The sequence below is a fragment of the Rhea pennata genome, chromosome 6 (assembly GCF_028389875.1).
Source record: "Rhea pennata isolate bPtePen1 chromosome 6, bPtePen1.pri, whole genome shotgun sequence".
NCBI classification, from domain to species: Eukaryota; Metazoa; Chordata; class Aves; order Rheiformes; family Rheidae; genus Rhea; species Rhea pennata.
Genome location: NC_084668.1, coordinates 14,292,993 through 14,320,987, shown reverse-complemented (window position 1 = coordinate 14,320,987; position 27,995 = coordinate 14,292,993). Strand labels below are relative to the sequence as shown.

At 45.7% G+C, this 27,995-nt stretch overlaps 1 protein-coding gene across 6 annotated transcripts in view; it reads left to right on the top strand.

Annotated features, from left to right (window-relative positions):
• Nucleotides 1–281: 281 nt before the first annotated feature.
• MRAS (muscle RAS oncogene homolog) overlaps nt 282–27,995 on the top strand; it is a 41,857-nt gene continuing 14,143 nt past the window's right edge. For 2 of the 6 annotated variants that reach the window (XR_009958734.1, XR_009958733.1), the window contains exons 1-4: nt 282–388; nt 745–905; nt 16,541–16,639; nt 23,826–24,039. Coding sequence is in view for 4 of the 6 variants with exons in the window: in XM_062578344.1 (XP_062434328.1) it covers nt 23,847–24,039 (193 nt within the window). In the remaining 2 variants the exon portion in view is untranslated. The remainder of the gene's footprint in view (nt 389–744; nt 906–16,540; nt 16,640–23,825; nt 24,040–27,995) is intronic. The other 4 variants (XM_062578344.1, XM_062578341.1, XM_062578345.1 and 1 more) reach the window with 4 other exon arrangements.

Genomic DNA, 27,995 nt, shown 5'->3' with positions numbered 1-27,995 from the left:
CGCCGCGGACGGGCCCATTCCCCGGGCGGGGGTCGGGGCCGCGGCGCCGCCCGGCCGCGGGCGGGGACGGGCGCCGAGCGCTCTCCCCCGAGCCCGGCGCCGCCGCAACCGCGCGCCCGCGCCGCCGGGCAGCCGCTCCCGCCGCGGGGTGGTCGGGGCCGCCCCGGCCGCGCGCGGCCCCCCGGCGCCGTCCCCCCTTCGCCGGGGCCGCGCTATTTATAGCAGGCGCCGCGGCGCTATAAGGGGCGGCCGGGTGCCCGCTGCCCTCCCGCGGCGGCCGCGCCGGGGCCGGGCCGGGCCGCGCCAGGCGGAGCGGGCGGTGCTGCCCTGCCCTGCCCTGCCCAGCCCATCGCGGGCGCCTCTGGGCGGCTCAGCGCGGGCGGCCCCGGTGAGCGGGGCCGGGCGGCGTTGGCGAGGGGTGCTGGGTGTCTTGGGCTGGTTTCTCGTTTTGTTTTTCAGTTGTAAGGGAGGGGGAAGGCTCTTTAAGTGTTTTTTTTTAAGCCCCGCAGGAAGCGCGGCGGTGTGCGGTGGCTTTGCGGAGCCCCGCGGCTCTGCGGGGCTCTGCCTAGGAAGCGCTGCAGCGTTCAGCGGTGCCCCGGAGGGGTGCGACCAGCGCGCTCGCTCCGGCCAACTTACTGTAACACCCCGCTCTAACGCCCCCCCGGGCTTCCTTTTTTTTTTTTTTTTTTTTTTATTTTTTATTACTATTTCTTTATTTTCCCCCCCTCTCCCTCCCCCCCGCAGCATCGCTGCCGGAATGCGGTGCCCCGCCGTGGCATGAGCGGCGCCCGCAGCCCCTCGGCCGCAGGAGCGCGCCCGGGCCCTCGGCGCCCCGCGCCGCCGCCCGCAGCCCTGGAGCCCGGCAGGAAGCGGCCGCCCCGCAGGACCTGAAGCCTCGGTCAATGGTACGGGAGCTGGGTGCTGCGGGGGGCTTGGGGCCGTCCCGGCGGGCTTCGGCTTTCTTCAGCCTTTTCCTTTCTTCCCCCCCCCCCCCTCCTCTTTTCTTTCTCTGGTGAATGCTTAAAAATAGAATGGGAGAGGGCCGGGCTGTGCGCTGCGCCTCTGCCTCCTCGGAGAGCCTGGTGGGGAGGGGGCCTCCGGGACTGCGCTGCCTACGGAAAGGTGGGCATGAGCCTGCGGGGTTGTCGGAGCTGGCGTTTCTTTGGTGGCGGTTGGGTCTTTCCTCCCCCCTCTCCAGCACATTCATATGCACAATGATCTCCTTAGCACCGCGTTCCTGTTCTGGTGTTTGCATCGCAAGATTTCTTCTCTTGCGTTAGAACTGATTTGGGGCTATTAGTTTCTGAAAGCTTCCTAGTGTCATTCGGTATTTCATTGGTTTATTAATTTGCTAGACTTCTGAAAGAAAGATGCAGATGCTACCTTTATCAGAGGAATGAGGAGGGGATACTTTTCATGTTTTATTTTTTTCTTTACTTGGAGAAAAATACTGAAATGCAGCTGAAGAACTGGGAGTTTTCAGCTCTTGTGTCTGGGATTACTGGTAATCAGAGAGAAAACTTGCAGCTTTCTCTTCCCCCCCCCCCCCCCCCCGCAATGGCTCCAGAGCTCTGGAAACTGTGTAGAAATCTCTGCTGCCCAGGCAGAGAAACTAATGCATAAAGCTAAGCCAAGCGAAAGTTAAGGAGTAAGTTAGAGTTAGACTGTGGATGGACCAGTTTCAGCATCCTGTGCGTTGGCGGTCTTAGGCTGGTGTAGCAACTATCTCTGTTAATCTGATTTAATGATCGGGACTTTACGCTGCAAGCTGTTTGGGGTAGAGGCTGGGGATTTGTTAGAGGAGCAAACCCCGCGGTGGAGTCGGGGCCCGCATGAGACCCTCCCCTCGTACCGGCGACTGCAGCACTCTTAGGCACAAACTGACTGGCAGTTTTCCACTTTAGTTGCCGTATGTTACAAAAGTATGAAAATCTAAGCTCTCTATTCCTTAGTTATTTTATGAGTCATCTAAAGTCAGGATTTTAGTGACAGGCTTAAAGGGATGCTGGTTACTGGAAAAAAATCTATTTGCGTCTGATGTGGAAACTGTTCATACAATAGCACCAATAACAAATGTACCGGTTTTGCAGTCATACTTCTGTGCAGACGACCTTTCTGTACTTTGGTATGAAATTATCGAGTTAGCTCAGGTCTTGTGTGCGGGATAAAGCCATTTCAAAGGCCTAAGACTGTATGAAAGGTACAGTTATTTTTATTTATGAAAGGTGCTTCTCTAGTGCTCTGAATCTGTTAGGACTATCACGAAAGTGTCCTGATAGTGTCCTGTTAGTTTTTGCTTTTGTAAAAATATTTTAAGGGAAGGTAAGAGAGAAGAAGACAAAGGTGCAGCAAGGAAACAATGAAGCAATAGCTTTGAAAGAAAGAAAGAAAGAAAAGTGTAGTTTTGGACAGCCTACCTGAGAGAGGATTTCTGTCTGTGGTACATAAGCACCAAGATATAAAAGCACTAGTATCTCTTTAAATAATAGTACAGATACTTTATAAAAAATTGAAGTTCTTTATCTTATATAGTTCTGCATCCACTTGTTAGACTCTTCTTTGATTTTTGTGTTCCTGTTTCAGGAGATCTCTCGCACGGTACAGTGAGTAGCCTGGATTGCTGAGGGCTAAACATCCCACTAGTGTCACTGCTGAATCAGAGGAGTTACAGCAGGGATGGAGCTGGCCCAGCATCTGCTTTCAGAATTTATGTGAAAAACAATTGCTATTTGTTGACATTTTTGGTGGGTGTTTTCATAAGCTGAAGATTTTTTGCAGAGGAACTAAGAATTAAAGAAACAAAGCTTGCCTTTTTTACTGGGGAAGCTTTGGGGGGGGAAGATTGGGATTTTTTCCTTAAACAGGGACTGAGGTTACTGAAAAGGAGGGATGAAACTAGAGTATCCAGCCGTTAGAGGGCTGCATCTCTCCTTCTCCCCACACACCTTTTGACACTGAGAGACACCTGCTGGCATTTTGGGACTGGGCAGAGGAGGACAAGGATAAGCCCTGCACCTGAGCTGGTGGTGGTACTGGCAAAGTAGAGTGCAAGGACAGGTAAATATAGGACAAACGAATGTGGTGAATCGTTACCATAGCTGATATGCTGCAGGTTCCTTGGCACTCTTCATCAATGGTGAACAGAAGTGGGGTCCTGTACCCAAGACCTGCATGGCCCCCTTGGTTCGTACCATGTGGTTTCTGTGGCCACCTGATGGTGCTTTGCTGCTGAGACTGTCGGGACAGAAACTCTGTGCTCCTCTGCTCTTAATTTTGGAGGGCTCTTTGAGGAAAGCTGTTTTGGTTTCATTCTGTTTCTGCCCATTCCTTTTTATCTTTGCTCTTTAGGTGTGAAATTTCTCTGTGGTGAGTTCAAACCAAGAGCCTCTACCTACCTTCCCTGGTTGCAAAACGGGCCCTCCATGCTGGCCTGTTGGTATGAGTGGGTTAATTCATTAAGATGAATTAATCTGCTCTTTGAAAGTTTTAGAATCCAGACCTCAACTGGACTAGTCTGTTTTTTCCACGTGTTTTATTTGCTTTTTACTGCTACTGCGAAGCTGTTGGTGTTGGTGACTCCCTGCTTCTGGCTTCCTCAGTCTTTACAATGTGTTTGGGGCTCTGGTGCACAGTGTTGCCTCTGTGGTTGGTAGCTACCCTCAGTCTTACCTCAGCATTGCATCGTCTGCATGACTGCATATCTCTTTTTCCACCCTTACATGTGCTGGTTGTATGTAGGAGGAAGGGATCATAACTTAGCATGGGTATACACAGCCCTCAACGCAGAGGGGAATCCAGGCCCTACCCTGTGAGATGGAGAATATTAACATATATCTGCAGGAACAAAGAGGGGTAGGAGACTGGTGTTTGCAGGAGCTTTTACTGCTGTAACTGAGTAGATCAGGGCTGAAGGAACAGATTCAGTAGGGGATATACGGAATTCATTTTCAGGCTTCTAACAGTGCTGTAAACAGTCCTGAGGAAGAGAAATAGTCTTAAAAGATATCAAAACATACTTGAAGCTGACCTTTCAAAGATCAACAAGTATTATTCTTGGTGTCTGAGGCACCCAAATTTAATGAAATACAGAGCAGAAGGGGCTCAGAGGATTCGGTCCAAGTGAAAACAGAATGAGCGTGGGACTGGCAGATGGGAGGAACATTGGCCCACTCCTTCATGGAGTTGCTGCTGTTTTCTGCTGCTGTTGCTTACAGAAGAGACTTGACAGAGAAAGTATTTAGTGGGGAGGGGGGAATACAGTCATCTTGTCCTACTAGAGCATCACTGCCTGTATTTTTTTTTTTTCCTCCCCACAGGGAATATCAAGTATTGAGAGGTAAGCAGCCCGGTGGGTCACATGCTGATGGTTTACATCTAATGTAAATCTAGAGCAGATTCATAAACTTTAATAATACCCACAATAAGCTATGACTGGCTCTTTCTGAGCAGAGGGGAGAAACGAACAGCTGTAACATCAGGTGCTGGATTTCTTGGCATGCTTCCTTTTGAGATTTATGACCCTTACTCTCTATTTGAGAATTTAGTGGAGCAATTGCTGATCCAGGCATGTATATGTGAGAAAATGTCAGTGAGGGAGCAATACGTATGGAAAGCTTACATGGAGATGTGGCGAACTGACTGCTGTTAAATCATGAAGTAACTACAGATAAATAAGATGGATATCTGCTGAAGTAAGGATTGAAGGAAGAGGTGGAGGAAGGATCAGGGGAGGTTATTTTAGGTAGTCTGCTATAGTACTTGTTACTGACCCTCCTGCAGATATTACTGCTTCAGACATTAAATCTTTGATAACTGGTGGTTAGCGCTGCGCAGATGTATAGATTACATCAGAGGGAGCAATTGGAGCTCGCTGAAGAGGTGGAAAACTTGTCTCCGAATATCTTCTCTGTCAAAGGCAGTTAGGCTGAAATCAGCACCTTTTATACCTGTTTCTGACAGCGAGTCTGCCTCTCACTGAACTCATATTTCTTATCTCTGAAATGGGGTAATAAAAGTTTCTTCTCCATGAGGTGTGTTGGGAGCATAAATATAGCAGTAAATGCTGAGGTGCCTCAGGAGACACCTAAATAGTTGAGATGTTTTGGGATTGGATTCCCTTTTCTGTTATGTCTGTCCTGTGCCTGATTGAATACTGGCCAGAAACAGCCCACGGAATTGCTCAGCCCTTCTACAAGCGAGACTTCTTACAATTTTTGGCTAAATCTTGACCTTCCTCATTTGCATTTACCTCTGGGAGTTTTTTTTTGCCATTGATCCCAACTCTCGGGCTTGAGATTAGTCTTGAATGCCTTTCTGTTTCTACTTCTATGAAGAGCTGCTTGAACAGTGTGCTGACTCCCTTCTCCTGCCCCCAGATAACGTGATGCCTGTCTTGCCTGCCGTGAGTTGCTTACCTTTTTCTGAAGGTCTGCTTTGGAAAGAACGTTGTACCAAATATGTAACGTTATGCAGTGTGGTTAAAAATGGATTTAATATTCTCTTACCTTTCTCCATCCTTCTCAACTCTCTGCTTTGTCTAAGCCGTTTTTAATGCTGCAAAATCTGTTCACCTAGTTTTACACAAAGCTTCGCTTCCGAATGTACAACAGTTCTTTCCTGTATTAACCTGATAAACTTACCTGATGGTAAGTTGGTGGCCCGTTTCTTCATGGGGTGCTATGAAATCGTGCCCCATTTCATGGAGGGAAAAATCCATGTGTTTTCCCAAATATAAGGGAAATGCCTCCAGCTGGTTTGCTCACCTCTGTTCTCGTGCTTGGTTATTGCTATCTCCCCCAGCCAACTCGTGATTGCATCTGCCTAGTCTTTGGTTCAGTGAAGAGCATGACTGAGGACTTACTGAGAGCTATTGGCACCTGAATGGTGATTAGCAGTAATCAAACATGGTGGAGCACATAGCACCTGGTGTTCCTCTGCTGAAGACCAAAAAAGTAATCCAAGTTTTCATCATTTAAGATGAAAATGAGCAGAACTACATCAGCCCCCACTGCGACTTTGCTGACAGCCAGTTTACAGTCAGCCTGCTCCCTGGGGTATGCTTTAACCTAGCTAAGTGTTTCCTAGGGTCAGTTCCGTTGCTCTCGTATGTGTAAGTAAGTCTTGGAGTGCTTTCTGATTTACTGGAGCATAAATAAAGTGAGAAGGTCTTTCATTTACGAGCTCACTCATTGGCATATATTAGTAATGCTCATTAGCTTTTGACTGGAACTTTGATAGCATAATTACTCTAAAAGGGTAACACATTCAAAACTACCTATGTGACTTTGGGAGTTAGATTCTTAAGAGTCTTAGTCACTGTTTTAAATCAGGTTTTTAAGCTTCCCAGAATCCTGAAAGTTTTACCAAAAGACTCCTGTTATCATGTCTTTAAAATGTCAGTTTCTAAGATGAGTGTGGCAGCTCTACTGCTCCACGTATTTCAGGTATTAACTAAGGAGGTTGAAGAAAGCATCTGAAAAAATGCTATGGAAAATAGATTCTAATGGGTACTCTTGCTAGAGAGGTCAGGGATTTTAAAATGTCTGTTCTTTGGTCGTCTGACAGCAGGGTTGGGCATATGTATGTATTTTCAGCTATGTCATTAGGACAACTAGGAAGACAAGAGACAGCCTGGCCATCACTGTGGGCAGAGTAATACGTGCATTTCTCTAGATGCAAACTGGGGTGCTGACTGCAAGCAACTTGAGGCTGGAACACTTTGAGTCACCAGAACAAACGTAGTTATCAGAAGAAGCAAATAGATTAAGCAAACAGTCTTGCATGTTGTCGTATTCATGTTTGCATAGCTAAGACCTTAATTTGCTTTCAGTCTTAGCTTTCTTTGTTAGAGATGATAAATTACTCTTGGGTACTTGTGATACATTTTTTTTCAAGCACTCTTGGATGATTAAGTATTAATGATTAAGTATGTTTATTTTGCATCATACCTGTGATATAGGGACATACGATTTGTTTCTGTTCTGCAGTTGGGGAGTTCAGGAAAGCACAAAAGCTTGTATGGGAAAGTCTGGAGGTGAGCAGGCAGGAGAGCCGTGAAATTGGATCTCGCTCCTGTGAAAAGTGCCTAGCTCTGATCCATAGATTTTTCCAACAGGTTCCTTCTGGGCATTTCTGAGCCAGCTCAGGGCATTTCCTTGGCTAGAAGAGGTGGAGTTTTGCTCTTCAGAGGAGGAAAGTTCAGGCTTGGTGAGGGAGAGAGAAATAGAGAAGGAAAAGCATACCTGGAGGATGAGGGGACTGAGGGGTGTCTCTCCAGCTTGAGGAGTCACCGCTGCTTCTCCAGAAAACCCAGCCTCCCAAATGTGGCACTGGCTGCTTCACAGCAATCAAAACTGCTGCCCTGGCAAACCCCTGCTTTTCCTGTGCCCAGAGCCAGCCCTGCTTGCCTTCCCGTTGACAGGGTTACTAAAAGTGGCTGGACTGACTGCACTGAAGCTTTCTGCCTCTCTGCTGGAGTCAGACATATCAGGATGGATGCTGGTGGGGATGATGGGGCTGGGAGCAGGAGAGACCTATGCGGGGTAAGGGCGCTGCAAACTCCTCTGCGCTGCATCTCGGCACTGCCTGGGAGATGTCTCCTACCCGACAAAGAACTGCTTTTGCTCAGTGTTGGGCCTCTTGAGGAGGCACCAAAGTGTTTCCTGAGGGGTGGTGGAAACTTGTACAGCTTGCAGAATGATTTTTTTTTTTTTTTTTTTTTGCATGGTGAACAGTAACAATGTGGGTTTTATTTCCCAGAATGTATTCACATTTATGGGATGCTATATTTAAAAAGGAGAAAAAATGAGTCATGGGGCACAGTGCTAATGCTCAATATTTATGTCTACCTCTTGTGAGGCTGAAGGCAGCAGGAATAGAGTAATACTCCTGTGAAGTGTTTAGAGGATTTACGGATCAAACTAAAGCCCACTCAAGTCAGCTGTAAAACATGCTGTGCCTTATCCCAGGCCCAGATTGTGCTAGTTACAGTGAAATGCTCTCCTTGAAAACCTGGCAAGTGCTCGGTGTTATCAGCTTCCCCGGACCTAGATGCGAGTGGCACCAGACTCAAGTTTGCTGAGCCGAGGGCTGCAGCTGTGCGATGCCCTTGCTGCAGTTGCTGGAGAGCCGCGGCCTCAGCTGCAGGGCAGGGACATCCCTCTGCCTCTCCATCCCACCACAGCTCCAGTGTCTGGGGCGTACGTGGGAGCAGGCACCGCCTGTGCCTCCGTTGCAGCCTGCCAGGCCCTTTGCAGGAGCAGCTGTCCCAGAGAGAAATAAGGTTGTGGTCTGCTGTAGTGCAAACTGCCAGAGCTGCTTTCCTTTCGGAGCCAGCTAGGGGCACAAGGATGCCACATTTTGCATACTTTCTTTTATGGTGTGTCATGATGCTATTGAATTTAGTTGACTTGCATTTAATTAAGTGCAACATTTTTTCTTTTTTTTCCTTTTAAGTCTCTTAACATTAATGAAATATTGGTCTGCTTGAGAGCACCAATGAATTAATCTTCTCAAGTGTCTGCCTACCAGCATGGCTAAGCTCTGAGCACAGGTAGAGGAGGGGCTGGGGCTTTAACTTCTCTACTAGGTAGGCCAAGAAGAGAGGATGGAGTTGGGCTTTGTGCCAAGCTGTGGGAACAAACTCAGGCGAACGTCTGTTACCAAATCTGCGTTTTACAGGCACTCCAAGTCTCAGCTTTGCCTACTTATTTGAGAGGAGGAGTTGCAGAACAGAACTGAAAATAATAATCAAAGTGAAATCTTCAGGCTTATAGTGGTTTGGGGATTTTTTTTTTTTTTTTTTTTTTGAAAGAATCTGTTATACCAGTATGAAACTGAGCTTATTGAAGCTTCCTTCAGTATATTTTGAGGGATATGCTAGAAAACAGAAAAGTCTGTAATGATCTAGGGCTAGTTTGTTGAACCAAATACTTCCTTATCTCGCCACCAAAAGAGGCGGTATAAAGGTTTTGAATAGGGATCTGTTATTTGCCTTGCTGAAAGCACAACATCTTACAGGGAGTCCGATACCCTATAGCTGGAACAACGACCCACCCAGCCCAACATAAAAGGATGCTAATGGCCATTCCTGCTGCAGTGAGAATCCTCTGCACTGCCACATGTCTTAAGGCGCCCAGTCACTCCAAAAGAGTAAATCAAACAGAACCGTATATTCCTCACACTTAACTGATCTTATGCAAAGCTTAAGGTTAAAAATCAAGAGCTCAGAAGCCTTAGAAATGCCTTGGTATGGGTTCCTGAAGCAGCTCAAACTCGTGTGTGTAAAGCTAGGAATGGAACTGTAACACATTATGTGATCATACCACTTTTCTGACTGTGTAGTTCATAAGTAAGACTTAAATTCACATTTCCATTTAAACTAAAAATGATCTAGCACTGGCAGGATGCATTTTCATCTCTTAAGTTTGTGAGCTGTGACAGAAGCTCCTTTACCAGTAGTACTGTACTCCAAATGGGTACAGAATGAGGTAAAGTAACAGGATGTAGATGGAATTTAATTTCAGGCGCATCCAGACATTGTTATCAGGTCTATCATCTGTACTTAACATACCTAAATAGCTCTTGAGTGGTCTGCATAAGCAACTGACAATCCAATAGAGATTGTGATCTTCAGAAAACGTATAACCGATAGCTTGTGTAATACTTGTACAGATACATTAGAGCTATCAATGTTAATACAAGATTTGCTGGGTGGAGGACATCTATCTCTACATAGGAATCATGGCGTTCAATCCTAGAAAAAGCCATCGAGAGTTTTCACTGAACTGGTACTGTGGGCCAATGAAGGTGGAGGTCACCAAAGGAATTGTTTTGGCTCAGGATGGCTTCCTGACAGGCTGCAAAGGGGCGGATTGGGAGTTGGTTTTATGGGTGTTGGCCTTAGGTGGGGACAAGAGTCCGCTGCTAATTGAGGAGGAGGAGACACACCACAGTGCTCTGGGAAAACCCCAGACTTTTGCAAATTGTTTTTGTGAAACAGCACATCAAATATGTATGGCCTTAGCTCTCAGAGTAGCAAATGATTTAGCTGTTAGTTCCCTGTATAACCCCAGCTCTACACCTGAGACGTGACCAGCCATGGCAAATAAGGCACGTGTTGCCTGAGCCCATCCAGTGCCCACTCTGCCTCACTTCCACCTTGTTGGTGGCTGAGTGAAAGACTGTAACTCTAGATTGAAAATGTGAAGGTCACCATGAGCCGTAGTGCCTAGGTGGACTTGAATAAGTACTTGCAGCTTTTGCTTCAAAAAATATTTTGTAGCTCAAGGGCAGAATGCTGGGAGAGACTTCTCTGTTTTATCCATGTGCCAAGGTCTTTAAACTTAATCTGCAAACAGATACAGTGTGCATGAGCAGCTGAGTGGGCCATTTGCTTTCCTGGGGTTTGGTCCTGTCTAAAAAGATACTGAAAGCTCTGGTAAAATATTCTGTTGAGCATCATTTCCTTTGCTCATTCTGCAGTATGGCTTAATGCGGCACGGAGGCTGATAAGATGCTGCATTAGCCCTATTCTGTGAGCTGTGAGTATTTTGTTACATGAAATTTACCTATGGAGTATTAAGTCTATCTTCTAAAGTTTGGCTTGCATAGAATGCCTATGGAGCATGAAAAGTCTTTCATGTTAATCAGTGAAGTTTGCTAAGGGAATATATAATTTGTTATTCTTTTTGCGGTGTAGCAAGTCTGTTTAATTAACCATTTGGGATTTGAGTTATTTAATAATGGAACAGTATCTAGCTACTTTTGTGCTACTAAGGATCTCTGGCAACCCATTTTTATTCCTTGGATTTTAAAATTATGAACTTCAGAAACTCTGAACCTCAGGAGGGTGGCTTCCTGGATCTGGGAGGGCAGAGAAATACAACTCTTTTTCTAAGGCCTCCTGAGCACAGCAAGTCACTCCCTGTTGTTTACACACTAGCCTCACAAGGATATGGGAATAAATGTTAAGTTGTCGAAGAAAAGGAGGAAAAAAATCATGTTTTCAAGCATGAACTGTGTAAAGAACTGATCTGATTTTGTGCTGTGTAAGAATAATTTCTTTAGCAGCACCAAACACTGGAAGGAATCCTCTGGTTTGGAGGTCAGATTCTCATCTGTTTCTAAAAGCCGTGAGAAAAATAGTGGCTAACTAGTGGCTCTAGTTAGCGTGGGCTTGGGAAGATTTGCAAGAGACAGAAGAGTAACTGAGCAGCAGGAAGGGGCAAAGATGAATCGTGAGAGCAGTGAAGGGTTTCCAAACTCAAGAGGTGGGTGGACGTCTGTCATCTTTAGAGCAGGAAAAGAGGAGTTGGGGAAGGTTGTGAGGAGATGTCTTCTGGCCTTCTGTGGTGGGGAGAGGCAGGCAGCCCAGGGCAGGGCCTCCTAGTTAGCAAATGGATGAGGGAGAGACTTGCTGATGGAGGTGCTTGGCCCCAGCAAGCTCCTGAAATGCCTCCCAAACTAGAGCTTTCACTCTTCAAGCCCTCTCGACCCTAGGCTAATGTGAACTAATTCCTGTTTTAAGACCAGTGCACTTCAAAAGCTTTGACAAGAAGTGGGTGAGTGGACATAGCGCATGAAGTTGATGACCCAAAGTATCATTTCCCCTTCATAAGGCTGGGTGTATTCTAAACTTGTGTCTCTGTGTGGTAAAAGAGTATAAACCAAAAGTGCTGAGAGATGCAGTGGTTAAATTGAAACATGCTGTGGCAGGATGAAAATAATCTTGTCCCTTACCAGCCTTTAATGCTTTGGGACTTTATTTTTTTTTAAAGTGACTGGAATCCATGCTGTTCCTATCTATGCTTTTGTGCTTTCAATAGAATTTTATGTGCAGAAATATGTCAGGACACTGTTAGGGGAAGCCATCTCATGTTATTCAATTTCACAAGGTCAAGATAAAACATAAGGATATCTCTAGTTATCTTTCAGTTCAAATTTTATTTTTACAATGTCCTTGACTGTACTGAAGCATATGAAAAAGACTGCTATGTGGAGTGAATATGTGTTAGTAGGAGAACCCAGCAGTTCAAAGAAGGGCCAGATCCTAATTTCTTGTTCTTTCTATGAGCCTGATATTTAAAAGGTGATACACAAGAGATGTAGCTGAGTTGCTAAGACTAAGACTAGCATTTTGTCTTGGTGATGTTTTAAAATAATGGCACCCTACAGACATAGGGATGGCAAACGAGACCATATGACTTTGCTAGGAGGTAAAGTAAGGTCAGAGCAATGCAAGGCTGCATCCCAGTATTTTGGAGAAATGTCTTTGCTCTGCCATGACTTTGGAGCAGGGTAGCTGGGCATCGTAGCTATATGATGAATGGAAGGAAAAATAGATTGTTGTAGGCACTGAAGGCGGAGCCTAAGCATTTCTATGAAATTTATCCTCAGAGGTCTACAGGGAATTAAAACTCATGTAAGAATCAAAGCAATGAAATGTGTTTACATATGTTTACCCTCTGCTAATCCTCTGGAGAGCAGAGTAACTGAACCAAAACAATGCCCTGGCAGAACTAGTCAAGAACCAGGGACTCCTCTTTGAAAGCAGTTCACATTGACCTTGGTAGTATAGCGTAGGTGAGCCTGGCCTCAGAAACTCTGTCCGGTTATCTTCCAGTAACACTTCCACGTGGTGTTACTGGAAGATGACTCTTCCTGTTGTCCAGGTAGAGTAGGAGTCCTGCAGGCTCATGGGAGCTGGCGCACTGTACGGTTGTGCATGTAATGACACGTAGCACTACATAGTCATCAGGTGGTTGGGGTAGCTATGTGCGTCCTATCCCTCTGGGAGAGCTGTCTGCAGGGAACCTGACCCCACAGTTTCTGGACATCTGTTAGTATAATAAGAACAACAATGTAACTGTATGGTGTGTTTCACTGGTGGGGATGCTAGAACCTTTATATGTGGAAAAACCAGAAGTTACAGTTCAGTATGGGAAAGATGCTTTGGGGCAATAGGAGGTATGCCTCCCGCTTTCCCTTTAATTGGCAAATAGAAGGGATTCTGTTTTATTAATGGAGTTTGGTTTTTTTTTTTTTTAAGTTGTGAGTGAATTTTTGATGTGATTGCACAGAATAGTAGTGTTTGGAGCCCAGCTGTTGCCTCAGTCATCTGAGGTGCTTTAAGTGAGTGCCAGAGACTCTTGAGGTATGACTTTTCATAGCATGCTAATCTAGTGAAGTGCTGTAGACTCATTTGCTGGCACTGTTTACATCCATAATGCAGCACCACCTGCCAAACCATGGAGCATAATGGAAGCGTTAATGAACACACATATATACTCTCCCACATTACTACCAGTTGAAAGACTTAAAAATTGAGGCAAGGGGATTTAGATTAAACTTGGAAGGAAAAAAGGCTTAGTGTTCCCTAATGTGGGTTTTTGCTGAAGTTGATTTGTGGTCCCCACCACCCATGTTCCCAGCCTGCCTGCACAGTCTTGAATCAAAGTTGCTTCTTGCTCTCAATTACCCTCTGGAGACATTTGTCTCTCTTTGCATTGACTGCAGAGGGAGAGCATCTAGTTAACTTAACCAGCTGTAGTAGGGGCTCAAGTTGGGTGAATTGACCTGTAGAGTGGTGTCTAAGATGTGTTGACCTTGGACTACTGCTCTCTTAATATATGGAATTGTCCAGTCATGCTACCTAAATAGTACTTCAGCTTTGCTGTTGACTGTTCAGGTTTCTAAGCAGTGCTGACTGGTAAATGCTGAGACCTGGTTAACTCTCTTTCCAAGAGAAAGCCAGCACTGCATGCAGAGGGAGCTGTGCCCAGTTCTGCTGCCGACTCACATCCATGCAAGCTGTTCTTCTCAGGTGTTGGCAGGGCAAAAGCGCTTGATAGGAGTGTGGACTTGAGTCATGCATTTTTAAAGTCTGTTGCCCAAGGATGGTTTGGATACTTGCCTTGTGTTTCCTTAGCACCTGTTTAACATCTGAGCATTGAGATGTGCCTTTGCCACAGAGGGAGCCTTTCTGAGCTGCAAAGGAGCAGGAGGAGAGCAGCAGGGCAGGGAGCTGGAGAGCAGCACCAGGGTATCAAGGAGAGGTGCCAGGGTAAGCCTGGCCTGTGGTAGAATGCTGGTGGTGTATCTCACTGTGTCCTCAGCTCGGGTTGTGGGGAGAGCTGTGGCGCAGACACATGTTGCCGTGTATGGGGTAAAGGATGTGACTGCGCAGCAGGGTGCTGCTCCTCACCCTTGCCATGCTCACAGCTGACCCTAAGCTCTGCCCATGACTCTCTTTCAAACAAGCACGTTGAATCTGCAAAGTGTGGAGTCATCTCCCCAGCATGTTGTACATAAATAAGAGGCACATGCTCTTGGCAGACATTGTGATGAGCCTGAAAAAAATGACCCTATGGGTCCTAGTCCAGTGAGGAGGTTTTGGAATCTAAGTGACGCTGATGCAGAAAATGTCTAGAAAACAGTCTTCCACACAGTTCTAGGACTTGCAGCTATTAAGTTCTGTTTTAAACTGTTTTAAAGCAGCCAAGTATCTGTAAACTGGAGATAGCTGTTCCTTTGTCTTCTAAGTCCTTGTTGGCAAAGCTCTACTAAAACTCCAAACTTCAGACCTGTTTGAATGTCACAGACTAGCCAGGGTGGGGACTGTGCACTCTTCTGTATCTGTAAATGAGTTTTAAATGATCTGCAGGTTACCAGAAGGACTACCCTCAACTCAGGAGTTGTTTGGTAAAATGGACAGAGTGCCCAAACAAGCTTTCTTTTGCCTTTGGCCTTAAAGTGTTGCCAAAAAATCTGTGGTGCTCTGTAGCTCGCAGGTAGTTCAAGGGAGCATTGGGCCCATATGCATTTTTCCATAGTATGGATAGCAGTAGGCTTTTTGCCTAGAAAGTATGTATTCTTGAGTCAAGTTTTGGAGACTTGCAGTAGAGCAGAGGTTTTGGAAATAGTCCTGAGATCCCTCCTCTTCTTGCTTTGTGTCCTCTTCTATCACTCCCAAAGACTTAGGCAGCAGCATCCTGGGACTTCACAGGATTCATCCATCCCTCTGTGAAAATGCTATTACCAGGGACCTTTCCAACCTTCAACTCTTCACAGCTGCCTGAAGAGATGCAGAGCATGTTTGCTGGGCGGTGAGGGAGTCTTTAAAAAGCTATTTGCATCCCCAAAGACGTCTGGTAGCAGCAGTAGAGATGTAAAAAGCATTAAATACCAAACTGAGCCTGACTGGAAGACAAACTTGGAGCCAAGCGCATTCATTGATTTGTGAGGAGAGTGACTAGAATGAGGTGGCCTTGCACCCTTTCCATCCATAAAACATGTCCAAAGTGAGTGTTGGTGCCGGGCAGTCTCTGCCTTGGCTTAGCCTTGCCCACACTCTGCGTGGCACAATGTCTGCATGACCATAGCATGAGAGCCAACCGTGGAGGGCTGCAGCAGCCCAGGTTATTGCTTTAGAAACCTTGCTCAGCAGTGTGACACATTAGAGAGACTACCGAGGGCAGTGGATTTTGAGTCTTTTTATTGGTGTGTCAGCAAGCTGTGATGTGTAGGAGGGAAGCTGCCCATTTCCAGGGATTGTGCGAGCAGGAAGGGCAGTATTGGAGCTGCAGTGCGCTTCCTCCATGGCAGGCTTGTTCTTGTTGTGTTATCTCTAGCTGGGCAGGGCAGGAGAACATCTTGGCTATCTGATTTCTTGTTACAGTATGTTTAGGTCAGCTTCATGGTTTCTGTGATAACATAGGAGAGGCATTCCTGGCCTCACTAGTAAAGAATTTTCAAGAGTAATATAGGAACCTGTCATCCCCTGATGTCTCCCAAGAGCTTTGGAAATAAATGAGTAAGGAAAGGGATGTTGTATTTAACTACACAAGAAGTATGGAAGTACAGGTGGCTGAGCCATCTACTTCCTCCATCTCTAGTCTAACGTGCAGGGATGCTTTCATTTCTTGCTGAAGAGTTGGAACAATCTCAGGAGGACAACCCTGAATTGAAATCATTCATTTTTAATCAAAGTTTGATAGAGGAATGGCTCTTGTGGAGCTTTCTGTTAGCTTCCAAGTTGCGTATCTGGATCCTCCTACAAAACCGCTATCAGCAGTGCTGCAATTCAGCAGATGATCCAAACCTGACTTAAAAGTTTTTAAAAATATCTAGCCTCTACATCTGACTGGCTTGTCAGAATGACAAGAATCTTCTTAGATATTTTGAAAAGGGCACTAAATCATAGAGAGAAACACACTGAGGATTAATGGAGTAGTTGTGGGAGGTGGGGGAGGGAAGTAGAGCTCATTTCAGATGACATTTTTCAAGATGATTGATGAGCACTGTGCTCTATTTACATATAGATCAGAACACTGACAAGCACATGCTTAAAAGTAAATATAAATGAACCTTCAAGCCCAGCCAGGCCAAAGGCAAGCTGCTGCCATTCGTTACAGCTCAGTCCTACAGTGAGGGCTTGTCGTTACCACCTAAGAATTCATTTGGGAGGGCGTAGGGGGGGCAGCCGCCTACCACCCCACTAATTCTCTGTGACATGTTTTTTTTATTATTTTTTTTCGTTCAGGCTATAATTTTGTTTCCTGAAATAACTACCAAGGATTCATCAGGCAGCTACTGCCTTTAGCTGCCTTGCGTGAATCTCAAGTGCTTCGTTACTCCCCCGGTAAGTTTTCTTTCTCTTACTGTAAATCGGAGCAGCATCTGTGCAGTGGGGGAGGCAATGTAGTCTTGGGTTGAGAAGAGAGAAGAGGTCTGGCTGGCCCGGAGCCGCAGTGAGGAGTTCAGGGAGGACCGCCCTCTGGGTCCAGCATCTTTTTGCCCTGGAGGAGAAGTCAAGACACTGCTTCTAAGAACCACAGCTACATCCCCCAAACTTGAAATCTGTCCAGTTGCAGATCTTAATTTCTGGGCTGAGGATTTTATTTTTTAAACCACAGTCGATTTATGACTCTTTTCTCTCTTCTTTAATAATACTCAGATAATGTGTTGATCACTGCTCCGAAAGGAAGTGCCTGTAATTTTCTGTATAGGTCCTGCTAGGTGCTGGGCTCCATCAGATCTCCTGGAAGCTGATAGGAGTTGCGAGCACTCTCACCTGGTAGGATTTTTCTTATTAGAAAATCTCAGAGTTAAAATTTCACTTGGGATTCTGAACTGCTTGATACCTGAAGTATAAAGGATGTTAGGCACTGCCTTTGCTCACGACTGATCTCTTCCATACTAACTTACCACACAGTCCAGCTTTCACTCTGTGCATCCTTTTTGAGGCACTGGCTGGGTAGGAAATCCAACAGGCTGGAGGAAACCTGGCTATGAGTTAATCATCTCTATTTAATAATAATTGATATTGGTTGTCCATACACCTGCAGGTTCTGTGGCTCTTGAAGATTTTGGAAATAGTTGTGCCAATGTGAGGAAATAATTCCTGAAGCTTGTTCAGCTCTGACCAGCATGACTCTAGGGAGGCAGCTGTCTCCAAAAGGGCATGTGCTGTGTTTCAAGCGTTTTCAGGGACCTCTGGTCTGAGGGATTGGCTGTGACATATGAAGGCTGAACTATTTTGGTACCTGGCTAGCTTCTCTGGGTGTGTCGTGGTGGTTGCAGCACTCCATCCAGCAGCCTACAACAGAAACAGAGAGGGAAGTGTTCAGATCTTGCAGAGTTTCAGCCCTGGAGGCGTTGTATGGAGCTGCTAATGCTTGCAAATTGGCTGGCTAAAAGGAAGTAACCAAGTGAGCTGCGACTAGGGGAAGAGTTATTAGTTGCAACGGTAGAAGTAGTTGGCAGAGACTCGGTGGCTGATACAGTCTTTTTCAGCCTCTCAGGTAAGGTTGGTGTCTTCAGGTATGCAGAGCTCTGGCCAGGCTTAATGTGAAGAACTATCCATGGATCAAAGCAAGGCAACCCTAGGCAAATTTCCTTGGCTGCAGACAGGTCAAATTGGTCAGCATAAATATATGCTAAATCTTGACCTGTTACTATGGGGTGGGGGGATGCAGACTTACTGAAAATGTCGGTCTTGGAAAGGTGCAGCAGAGGAGGAGGGAGCTGGGCATTCCCACACAGACCCCTCTGTAGCTTTCTCAAGGTTTCATAACAGAAATGAGCAATTTGTGTCTCATGTTGCCGTGGAGACGGTAAATCACTGTCATGTTAGGCTTCTCGGGGAAGGAGCCCAGGTCTTTAATTGCACTAACCCCCCCCCCCCCCCCCCCGCAAGTCAAAGGCTTGAACCTGCACTCATTTACCTGTTTTGACAACTTTGGCCCGAGAGCTCTGCCTCTATGAGAACAGGACCGGAACCGTGTATATGTGCATTAGTGTGTCCAAAATCTGAGACAGATTTTTGTTATGGTGGTACACAGCCATGCCTGCGCTCAGACAAGCAGAAATTGTAATGATTTACACGAGCTGAGATCTGCCCCGCTTATATTCAGAGTGAGTTTTGCAATGGTGAGGAGGGGAATTAGATACACTATATCTGTGTTGTGGTGACTGATGGGGCTTGGTGGTCCAGTCTCACAGATTTGCTGGAAATCTGTGAAAACTTTCTCCACCCTCAGTGGAGAAAATATTATATTCCTTGGCTGCTCTGAGGGATTAGCTCAGCCCTTCCCCTCCAACTCCACTTGCAGACAAATAAGCGATGTTTTATACAGTTCATTCTGCTCCTATATCTAGTAAGAGTTCCTTCCTGCAGAGAAGGTCTCAACCTCAGTGACACTCCTGGGTCAACATTTCTCCTTTTCTTTGCCATCTACCCCAGAAGCAGCCACATTTCGAACTGGCTCAGTGTCTCAAGCTTATGTTGTCAGGACGGGGATCTTACTGGCGTGCTGTACGAAGGAAGCCATATAAATCAGCCTACTTCCCATGACTTAAACGGCCCTGACAGCATACATCAGCCCAGGGTATGGGTTTTCTTTTGGCTCCTTCCAAATAAACAACTATATAAATTGTAAGATGATACTCATCAGAGCTCATTAGCTTAATACCACATGCTGCTTTGTGTTTAGACAATAGATAAAGGTCTGTGCTTCATTTCTTGCAATCAGATTTACAGCAAACACATTTATCCTTGCTGCCTTCCTTCCCTTTCTGAGGACTGTGTCAGTACTCTTGCCAAAAAAAGCATGAAAATCAGCCCGAGTCTTGTGCACTTGCCCGTAGCAACATAACCAGCCTGTGTAAAGTTCTGCATGCCTTCAGGAGTGTTTAATGTTTTCTAGCAGGTGACAGATATTGTTTTTAAGGTTTGATTTACTGGCTGGTGTGGATTATAATCTAGTCAATGCACAAGCTGTCATCTTCCTTTAATTATCAGGATAGGGCAGGTGGAGGAGTAGAGGGATTGAAGTATTTGAATTTTGGAGGGTTTTGTATTCCGTACTTGCATGTTAGGAGCATGGGAGCTGCCACCTCAACAGGAAGACTGTTTTCAGAAGAATTACTGATGTCTGGAGAAGATGTTTCACTGGCTTTGGGTCCGAGTGTGTCTTTTGGGCTCAGAGTGCACAATAAAGCTCCTCAACAAACACTTCAGGAATCGGAGCAGTCTGGCGGCTGCCTCAGCCGTCGGTTTTCATGCAATCCCAACCTCCAAAAAGCTCTTCTGTTTTAAGTGACCTAAGTAATGGGCTTCTGCAGGCTCTGAAGAGTGCTGCTGGGGAGGCCATCGTGGCCTCAAGAGAAAGGCTGTGCTTGGAGGAAGGTGCTGTTTAATAGCACATTGAGCGCGGGGCAAAGGGGCCAAAGCAGCTTGGCTCAAATTGCTGCTGATGCCGTAGAAAGGGCCTTGTAGAAACATTTGAATTCTGCTGCCTCCTGACACTCTGACAGAAGTTTTCATCCACACATGCTGACATCACCTAAAATACAGTTTTGCACTCAACAGACCAACTTACAGCACTTGGTTTGTTTACGTTCCCTACCTGCTTGCTGCCCCCAAGTTCAGTTCTGGCTGCTGCTCTGCAAGCTGTGTCGTTCTTAAATGTGGTGACTTCTACTGTTTAACCAAGCTTTTGCAGACAACTGGAACAAAATGCCCTGACTCTACTCATACGCATGTTGGGCAAAGTCACAGTTTGTCCAATGGGCTAAATATTATCATGGTACTTTGGGAAGTGTTTAATGCAAGATAAACTTGCGGCTTCTTAGAAGGGAGTTGAAGGGGTTTGCTAAATGTCTGCAAAAATGTAACACTTGTCCACTGAGCAGTAGCTTGTGGTTTTGTAATGAGGTCAACAATTCTGTACAAACTGGATATGTTGTTTCATATTTGTGGCCTTTTTCCTACCGTATGGGCACAATTGCTCTTTCACAGGGCCTGTGCAGGGACAGGCAGGGTGACTGACGCCCAGGTGCTCCTCAGGGTGAATAAAAAGGGGCGAAATCTTGGCCACAGGCAAAGCAGATTACCGTCAAATGCACAGAGGTTGGGAGCAGGTTTTGTCCAAGGTCTCTGTCCTAAGGAGCTTGGAAAGAGTGTCTGACCCTGGCAAGATTGCACTGAAAGAAAATTTGGTCTTCCGAGCAAAATCAAGCAGTCTTGTTGAAATTCGTAGGTTCCTGCAAACCTGCAGGCAAGCACACTGCTTGTTGACAGTGTGGTCTTGTGAGACTTTGAGGGTTCATTTGCTTCCTCTTCTGTAGCTGTATGTGTAAACAGGGGGAAGTCACTTATGCACCCCAGAACTAGAACAAGAAGCTCTACTTTAGGTGTAAGGTGGGGCACTGGATAACCCAGGTGGGGAGGTCAGCAGGTGCCTCATCTTCTTTTCTCAGTCCAGCCGCCGTTGCTTGCCATGGAAATGCTGTTCTCAACAATTTCTTTAAACGTAGCTTATAAAAAGGGTAACTTGATGTTTCTGCTTGCTCTGAAAGTTTTGACTTGTCTCAACTTGGACAAGAGATTTTGCTGATCTTAATAGCCTCAGTGATCTCACTTGTGTGATAACCTTCTTTCTCACTTTTAGAAGGTTTTCTGTTTACAGGAAGAATAGTTCTTTAAATTTGGTTCAAGGAGAAATGTCCAGTACATGATTTTCACTAGAAGTCAAGGTGTTCAACCTGTGCAACATATGGAGTATGCGTTCTGCAAGTTATTCCTGTATTTGCAAAAGTCCCTTGGGCACAAGCTGCACCTTGTTATCATACATAACATGGTTCTGGGGAGGAAGGAAGAGAGGAGATTCATTTGGAAAAGCTGAGGGTGTTCTCAGTTTTGGCACTGAACTGTGACTGCAGCTGGGAATGTTATGCTGGCAGTTGTCAACATGTGATTATGATATGGTGATCAGAAGCAAGAAATAGCAAAGAAACGTGTCCTGGTGCTCACCTTGTGGACAGGAAGAAGCGCAAGTGTACAGCATGGTGAATCATTCCAGTTTCATTGTCATATTGGTATTGATATTGGTACTGGGCATCGCAAGGCTTTGAACGTACCTCTCAAGGCATGGTTCAGGTCGCTGCTGACCCTCGAGATTTTGGGTGGGTGTATTTTGGAGTTGCAGCTAGAAATCCTTGGGCTATTTTTGCCTGAGGTGATTTTTTTCCCCCAAGTCAAATTTAAACTCAAATCTGAATATTCACAGCTATTTTTGTTTTATCTCCTTTTGTGCGTTTGCCTGCATGGTTGGGAATGTGTTGGGAGGGAAAAGCTGGTTAGTAGAGCTGGCAAAGGACGTGAAGGGCACTTTCTCAAGGGTTGGACTCTCATGTGTAGAAAAAGGGGCCTCCTAGCATACTAGGTAAAAAGTGTCTTTATGGTTCAATAATTTTTGAATTAAACTGAAATAGTGATTTGGAAGGAAGGGATTAGAGAAACCAGAAACTAAACGTTGAGGTCAGGTTTCTTCTATGTGGAATGAAACTGTTAATGAGGCTATGTTTTTTTCAGAAAATGGCTCACATTGGTTTTTGTGCCTTTTTGGAAATGAAGAATTAAACGTTTTCTGTGCAAAGTAGCAAAATGAAACAATATCTGGAAAAAGGGTTTTGCTCTACTGTAGGCTTAAATAAAATGGGAGTAGTCAGTGGCCTGCTGCCTTAGCTCCAGAGCCTGCATGCCCCGCTGAGGGCATGGGCCTCTCTTGGTAGTCTTGGAGGTTGAAAAAGTTGAGTCTTTAATGAAGAAAAGCCCTTGCAGTTAGCAGGAAAACCTCCAAAGGCTCGCGTGGGGTAGCGGGCAGAGAGATCAGGTCGCTGGCAGCTTTGTGGAGGCGGGAAGCACTCCTGGCAGCACAGTGAATTCTGATTTTCCCCACAACCCCCATTTAATGAGTAACATTAGCCGTTGGAAAGGGAGAGAGGGTCCCGGGCCGGGGCAGTTCGGGTGCAGCAAGCCGTCGCTTTTGCAGGGCACCCGGGAGGCTGCACCGCAGCGTCTCTGCAGCCTCGCAGGCAGTTGCCTCCGCATCCCCTGGGAGCGAGTAGAGCCGAGTAGCCCGGTTCTTGCCACCACCTGTCAGCTTGGGCCCAAGCGAGACTTTGCAACGGGACCAGAAGGTCACCAGCGACACCAAAATGGATCATGGCAGGTGCCAGCGGATGGGCTGCTGCTCGCAGAAGCATCGTCCGGAGCTGCTGCCCGCACTGTAAGGTCTCCGTGAAGAGAGCTGGTATAAAGGAAATGAATCGGCGTTTTTTGAGCCTTATCAAAATTGGGGTGGACTGTTGCAAAAACCTCTCAGAAAATGGAACGGGCACTAACGTTTTGGAGGTGGCCACCGCGTTCCCTGTGTAAGCATCATTGTCGCCTGCGCGTGGCAGGAGGGCGGGAGAGCCGCCTCCCCACGCGTGCGTTCAGAACCGCTCACCAGGCTTCCTTTGGCGTGAGTGGTTGTGTTACTGAGTGCTGGAACGGCCGGTTGAGCCAGCGGCTGCCTCTTCTGCTCTCCCAGCACAGAGACCTGGGCAGTGCGCGCACCCGAGAGTCGCGGTCCGGCTGCACCCGGTATATTTTTTTTTTTTCCTTTAAAGAATCAGTTCCTCTGTGGTTTACCCAAGATGACAGGGGATCTGTGACCACACTGCAGGAGAAGCTGGTCTCCTGACTCGCACGGCTGTGTCCTAGCCACAAAAGCCAGCCTTCCTGCCAGTGTAGCTTAAAAATAAAAAATAAAGCAAAACAAAAAACACCTGTATTTCCTGGCCTGCTGCCAGCTGTACATGTTTCTTGTTTTTGTTTCTCAAACTTTAAAATGAGAGAGAAGAAAGAAGTTAAGTGCATTTTTGTCTGTCCGCAGAGCCCGGACCAGACCTTTAGCTCCAGTTTCATTTATCACAGCCTCTTCTGCGTGCAGATCTGGCACGCAGCAGCCCAGCCCCAGAATGTAATGCTCTATTTAATGTTTGCTTGTACACTGTGTTGAGCAATGAGGACTAGCACGGTTCCAGCTTCTCGATGGGATTTGGTCGCTGGCAAATGGAAATTATTTAGAACTTGACAGCTGTGTTGACCCAGGGTGATTTTTGACATGGCTCTGAGGGCTCAGTCCCTGTAGAAAAGGTATTCAGATGATAAAACTTCCACACACATTTAATGGCAATTAGTAATCCTTGTAGATGGGGACAGGAGTGAACAAGCCACAGCAGCAAGGCCACCTGCACTGCTTAGAAGTAAACCATCTGGGTTATGGTATAGTGGTGGCTGGAAGCATAGATGTTGCCCTTCTGACCAAAAGGATTGTGAATGTCAGCATGCAGGACCAGAGAAGGTAAACCCTGGTGCTTTGCCTTGGCCTACTCCCTTCAATCCCGCCCCTGCGTTCCTGGGTGAAAAGACCGTCTTGTGCAAGTTGCCATCTTTTCATTGCTTACGAGTGATCTGAGATGATCTCTTTCTCCAGCAGGTTTAACGTACCGGCAGCATGGCTACAAGTGCCGTTCCCAGCGAGAACCTCCCAACGTACAAACTGGTGGTGGTCGGAGATGGAGGTGTGGGGAAGAGCGCTCTCACCATTCAGTTTTTCCAGAAGATTTTTGTGCCAGACTATGACCCGACTATTGAAGATTCCTACCTGAAACACACTGAAATAGATGGGCAGTGGGCAATTCTTGATGGTGAGCAGGCTCCTCTTGCATTACTCTTTCCCTTCTAACTGCACATAAGCCCAAAAGGACTTCAGTGCCTTTTATACCATGTTGTGCCCCTGTGGTCCTCCTGGTCCACAGTAGGCTCTCTGGAATTTTAGTGCAGATGGTCCTATGAGCTGCTGGGTTTGGTTTGGTGGTCTAGTAAAGCTTCTGCTTCCAGATGTGGTGGTTCCAGTTCTGCATAGTATTGCTTCTTGCAGGAGCATGAAAAGCTATAGATTATCTAGCGTAGTAGTTGCCGGACTCCTCAGATTCGTGATATAGTGTCAGTCCTCAGAGCAACTGAGGAGTGCCTCTTTCAGCCCTCTGCAGCTAGCAAAAAGGGTTGGGTAGTGCTATGTAGACAGGCTGTGCGCCACTTTGGCCACCTCTAACAGTTCGCCTGCAGAGCCTTTAGGGAGGCTGCCCTATGCTCAAACAGTACTGAGAGGAGGAGAAGTACAGTATCATTTATTTTCAAATCTCTGTGATTCTGTGCTTTCTCCTCTTGAATAATGCTGAGTTCAATTTGCTGCACCAATCTGGTGAAAAACTCTCCACATTCTTTTTAGAGTCTAGTTTCTGATCTGCTGTTTGCATGAGGACTTGCCATAGTAAGTTAAACCTCACCAGGAAACAGCCACCATACAGCTTTGCAAACTAAGAACTTCACAACATGAACTGTAGACTAGATCTGTGCACCAGCACCAGGCTGGAAATGGCATCTGGAGGGAGGTATCCACAACAGAAGTGTTACACGGTTGTGAGATGGCTACTGCTAATGATGCTTCATTGCGGTTCAGCTCATCCCCTGGGAAATAAGAGTAAGTGGATAACTGAGTTAGGGTTATAACCAGAAAGAGCATTTAATCAAAAATGTTACCCATTGGTGGGGAAGAACTGTAACACCTCTCACCTCCTATCATTCAAAATACATGTATTATTTGATTTGCAGGTAGGGGGAAAACCCTATATTCCTTAAAACTGCAACTTAGTAGTTTTGTACTGCAAGAGACAGATTGACCAGAAGTGTCTAGGGAGTACAAATGTCCCTACAAAGTCTGTTTAAAAAAAAAAAAATAGTATTTTAAAAGCCCTTAATCCTGCCAATGTTTGTTCATTTAAATATGTTGTTAGTTGATCACTGATCTGCATGGTGTTATCTGCGTCAGTAATAGCAGTTCTCAATTAACCATCACATATAGGGCACCTATGTAATTTTATTTTTTAAATGTCAGCATTCTATAAAAGAACAGATCCTGCTGTCAATGAAATCTCTCTCATATGTCTCTTTTGTCCAGAATTCAGCCCTATAAAAAGAGCAACCTTTGTCTTTGCTGGTGTGCTTCATGTTCTGATATAACATTACCAGCTGCTGTACACACTGGTGTTGGTCAAAAGAGTGTATTTGTTGTAGATGATTTAGAAGAAAAAAAAACTGTTTCTTTAACTGAATATTTGGAATTCTTGTTTATTTGGGGGGGGTGGGGAATGGCCAGAGGTGGGAGTGGAAAAAGGGGCTTTCTTCCAAGGAGCAGAGATTTAACCATTTGTTTTAATGAAAAAGCCTTTTTATTCAGAGTTTAACAGCTCTACTGAGGCTGAATTGAATTCAGCTGTGGCCATGAATGGCATGCTGGGAATCTCTCTGAATTTCAGAGCTCTTCTGCCCACAGATGTCTTGCAACTATAGAAGTAAAACTGCAGTTTCTCCTTCTCTTTCCTGCTCCATGAGATTTTGAACAATCACATTCAGGTCAAGGAAAGGGAATGTTTTTGTTTGGGACAGCATATGATCTGTTACCATCTGCCCAGTAGAAACAGGACATAAAGACTGTCACATGAGTTTTTTGCCACAGTTCTGTCAGATGTTTTGGATCTCATGGTTTTGGAGCTCATCCTGCTCTCAGAGGCCACCATATACTCTAGCAGCTGCTCTTGTCATGGCAGCACATGGTTGCATGAGTCATAAATGATATAAATTTAGGGAGACACATGATGGAAAGCATAAAGATGCATCGTGATAAATACTAGGCTGTCCAGCTGTTCTTTGCCATCAAATCCTTTACAGACATGTTTCTTCCAGTGGTTGATGGGCAGAGGAAAGGGGAAAAGAAAGAACCGTTTGCCTCACTCTGCCTGCTCCCAAACAGGAACTAGTTTCAGAAGATGAGATTACTTAGTGAAGCCTCAAGTGACGGGCTTCATAAGTTTCTAAGTTTGCAGAAATAGTAATAAAAAAAACCCAAATGCATCAGCATTCAACAACTTGAGTAAGAGAAAGTAAACACAGTCCCCCTCTTCCAGGCTCTTGGTTGAGCAGTTCTGTGCAAAGCGGCTCTAGCATTTAGTATGTGCAATAGCATCCTAACATTATATTGTAAAAAGCCTTCATGCTAGCCAGCTTGCATAAAGCATTTGGCTTTTCTCCATGAAGACTTCCACCCGCCCTTATTCAATAGTACTAACCAGCAGCAAGATGAAATGCATACTTGCATTTTTTTTTTCCTTTGCTGAGATCTCTCACTGAAAGTAGACTTAAATGGAATAGGCTTTTATTTCAGATTTTAGACTTTGGAGCCAAATCCAAATTCGAACTCCTCTATTATATATTTGCTCTCTGGCATGGGCAGGTCTTTGTGTCTCTCTATTTTCTTACCAAAAATGTCTATGATAGTTCCCAGATTTGTTCAAGTCCAAAACCATACAGTGTACTGAGTGGAAAACTGCTTTATTGGTGGTCTTAGGCCAGCTTTATAAGACTGTCATTGCAGTGTTTGGAGGACAAGTGTCACAGAGAGTAGAACAGGGCACTTTACTCAAATAGCGGATGCACGTGGCTAGCCCTTGGTTTTTAGCATGTTGCCTCCCCAACAAGGCTTTAAGATCAGCCTCTAATTTTCTCTGCATATGTTATCCTCACTTATTTCCTGCTGTTCTTGCTGCAATTAGTGTGGTGATGTGTTTGGTTAAATGCAGCTGCACGCAGGTGCTGTATGGACACATCAGGTCAGAATTAACTGGGTGCCAGGGTTAATCTGCTTTGATTAGCTGTTGCTCCAGTTGAGTTACTATCATTAATTTTGTACACTCCTTTCTGTGTGCGGGCTAACTTGGTAATTAGCAGATAATTTCTTTTTACATGGCTGCAATATGGCAGTTTGGAATTATTAATTTGGGCGTGAAGATGAAGGGGAATACACTGATATGACAAAAATTCCTAACAGTTCAAAATTTCTTATGGTTTATAAGCTATAGACAGATAAAAAGGTGGTGAGGAAGAGAAGGGAAAGAGACTATGAAATGGTCAGTAACACATGCCTTGGGCTTTTTGATGAATTGGGCTTGACCTGGTGAAACTGAGCTTCTACCCTATTTGCTCTCAGAGCTGAACGCTTAGTGGGCTTGATCCTAACCACTGCGCTGCTTGATCCTTGATCCAGTAGAGTCTGGTAGAAGAAGCGAGCAATTCTGCCTATAGATTGGATGAGAGGAAGTTATCTCCTCTTCACGCTCCTTCCCCAGTATAAGTTAGATGCAACATCTCCCCTTCCTTCTCTTTCTAATCCTGCTTCTAATCCTACTGCTAGGACAAGTTGAAAATCAAAGAGATGAAAATGGTCACTTCTTGAAAACCAGCTCGTGTTGCTCTGTGCATTTGCCTTTCCTTTATGTGGTCTATTTGTGGGGACTTCTTGCATTAGTCTGATTTCTAGCTCATCTCACTTCTCAGAAGTCTTCTATTACCAATGTTTCCCATTCCTCTTCTGTCCGAGCTCCTCTCCTGATCCCCAGCCATCCTTTCACTGGGCTGGACCTCCCCAGTCCTGTTGTTTGTACCCTGGGAATAATGGCAAGTGCTAATCCTTCCCCTTGTGCCCTCATTCTTTATCCTTTCCACAAAGTCTTTCATCTGCGGAGAGTTTCTGCTGCTGGTCCTCTCA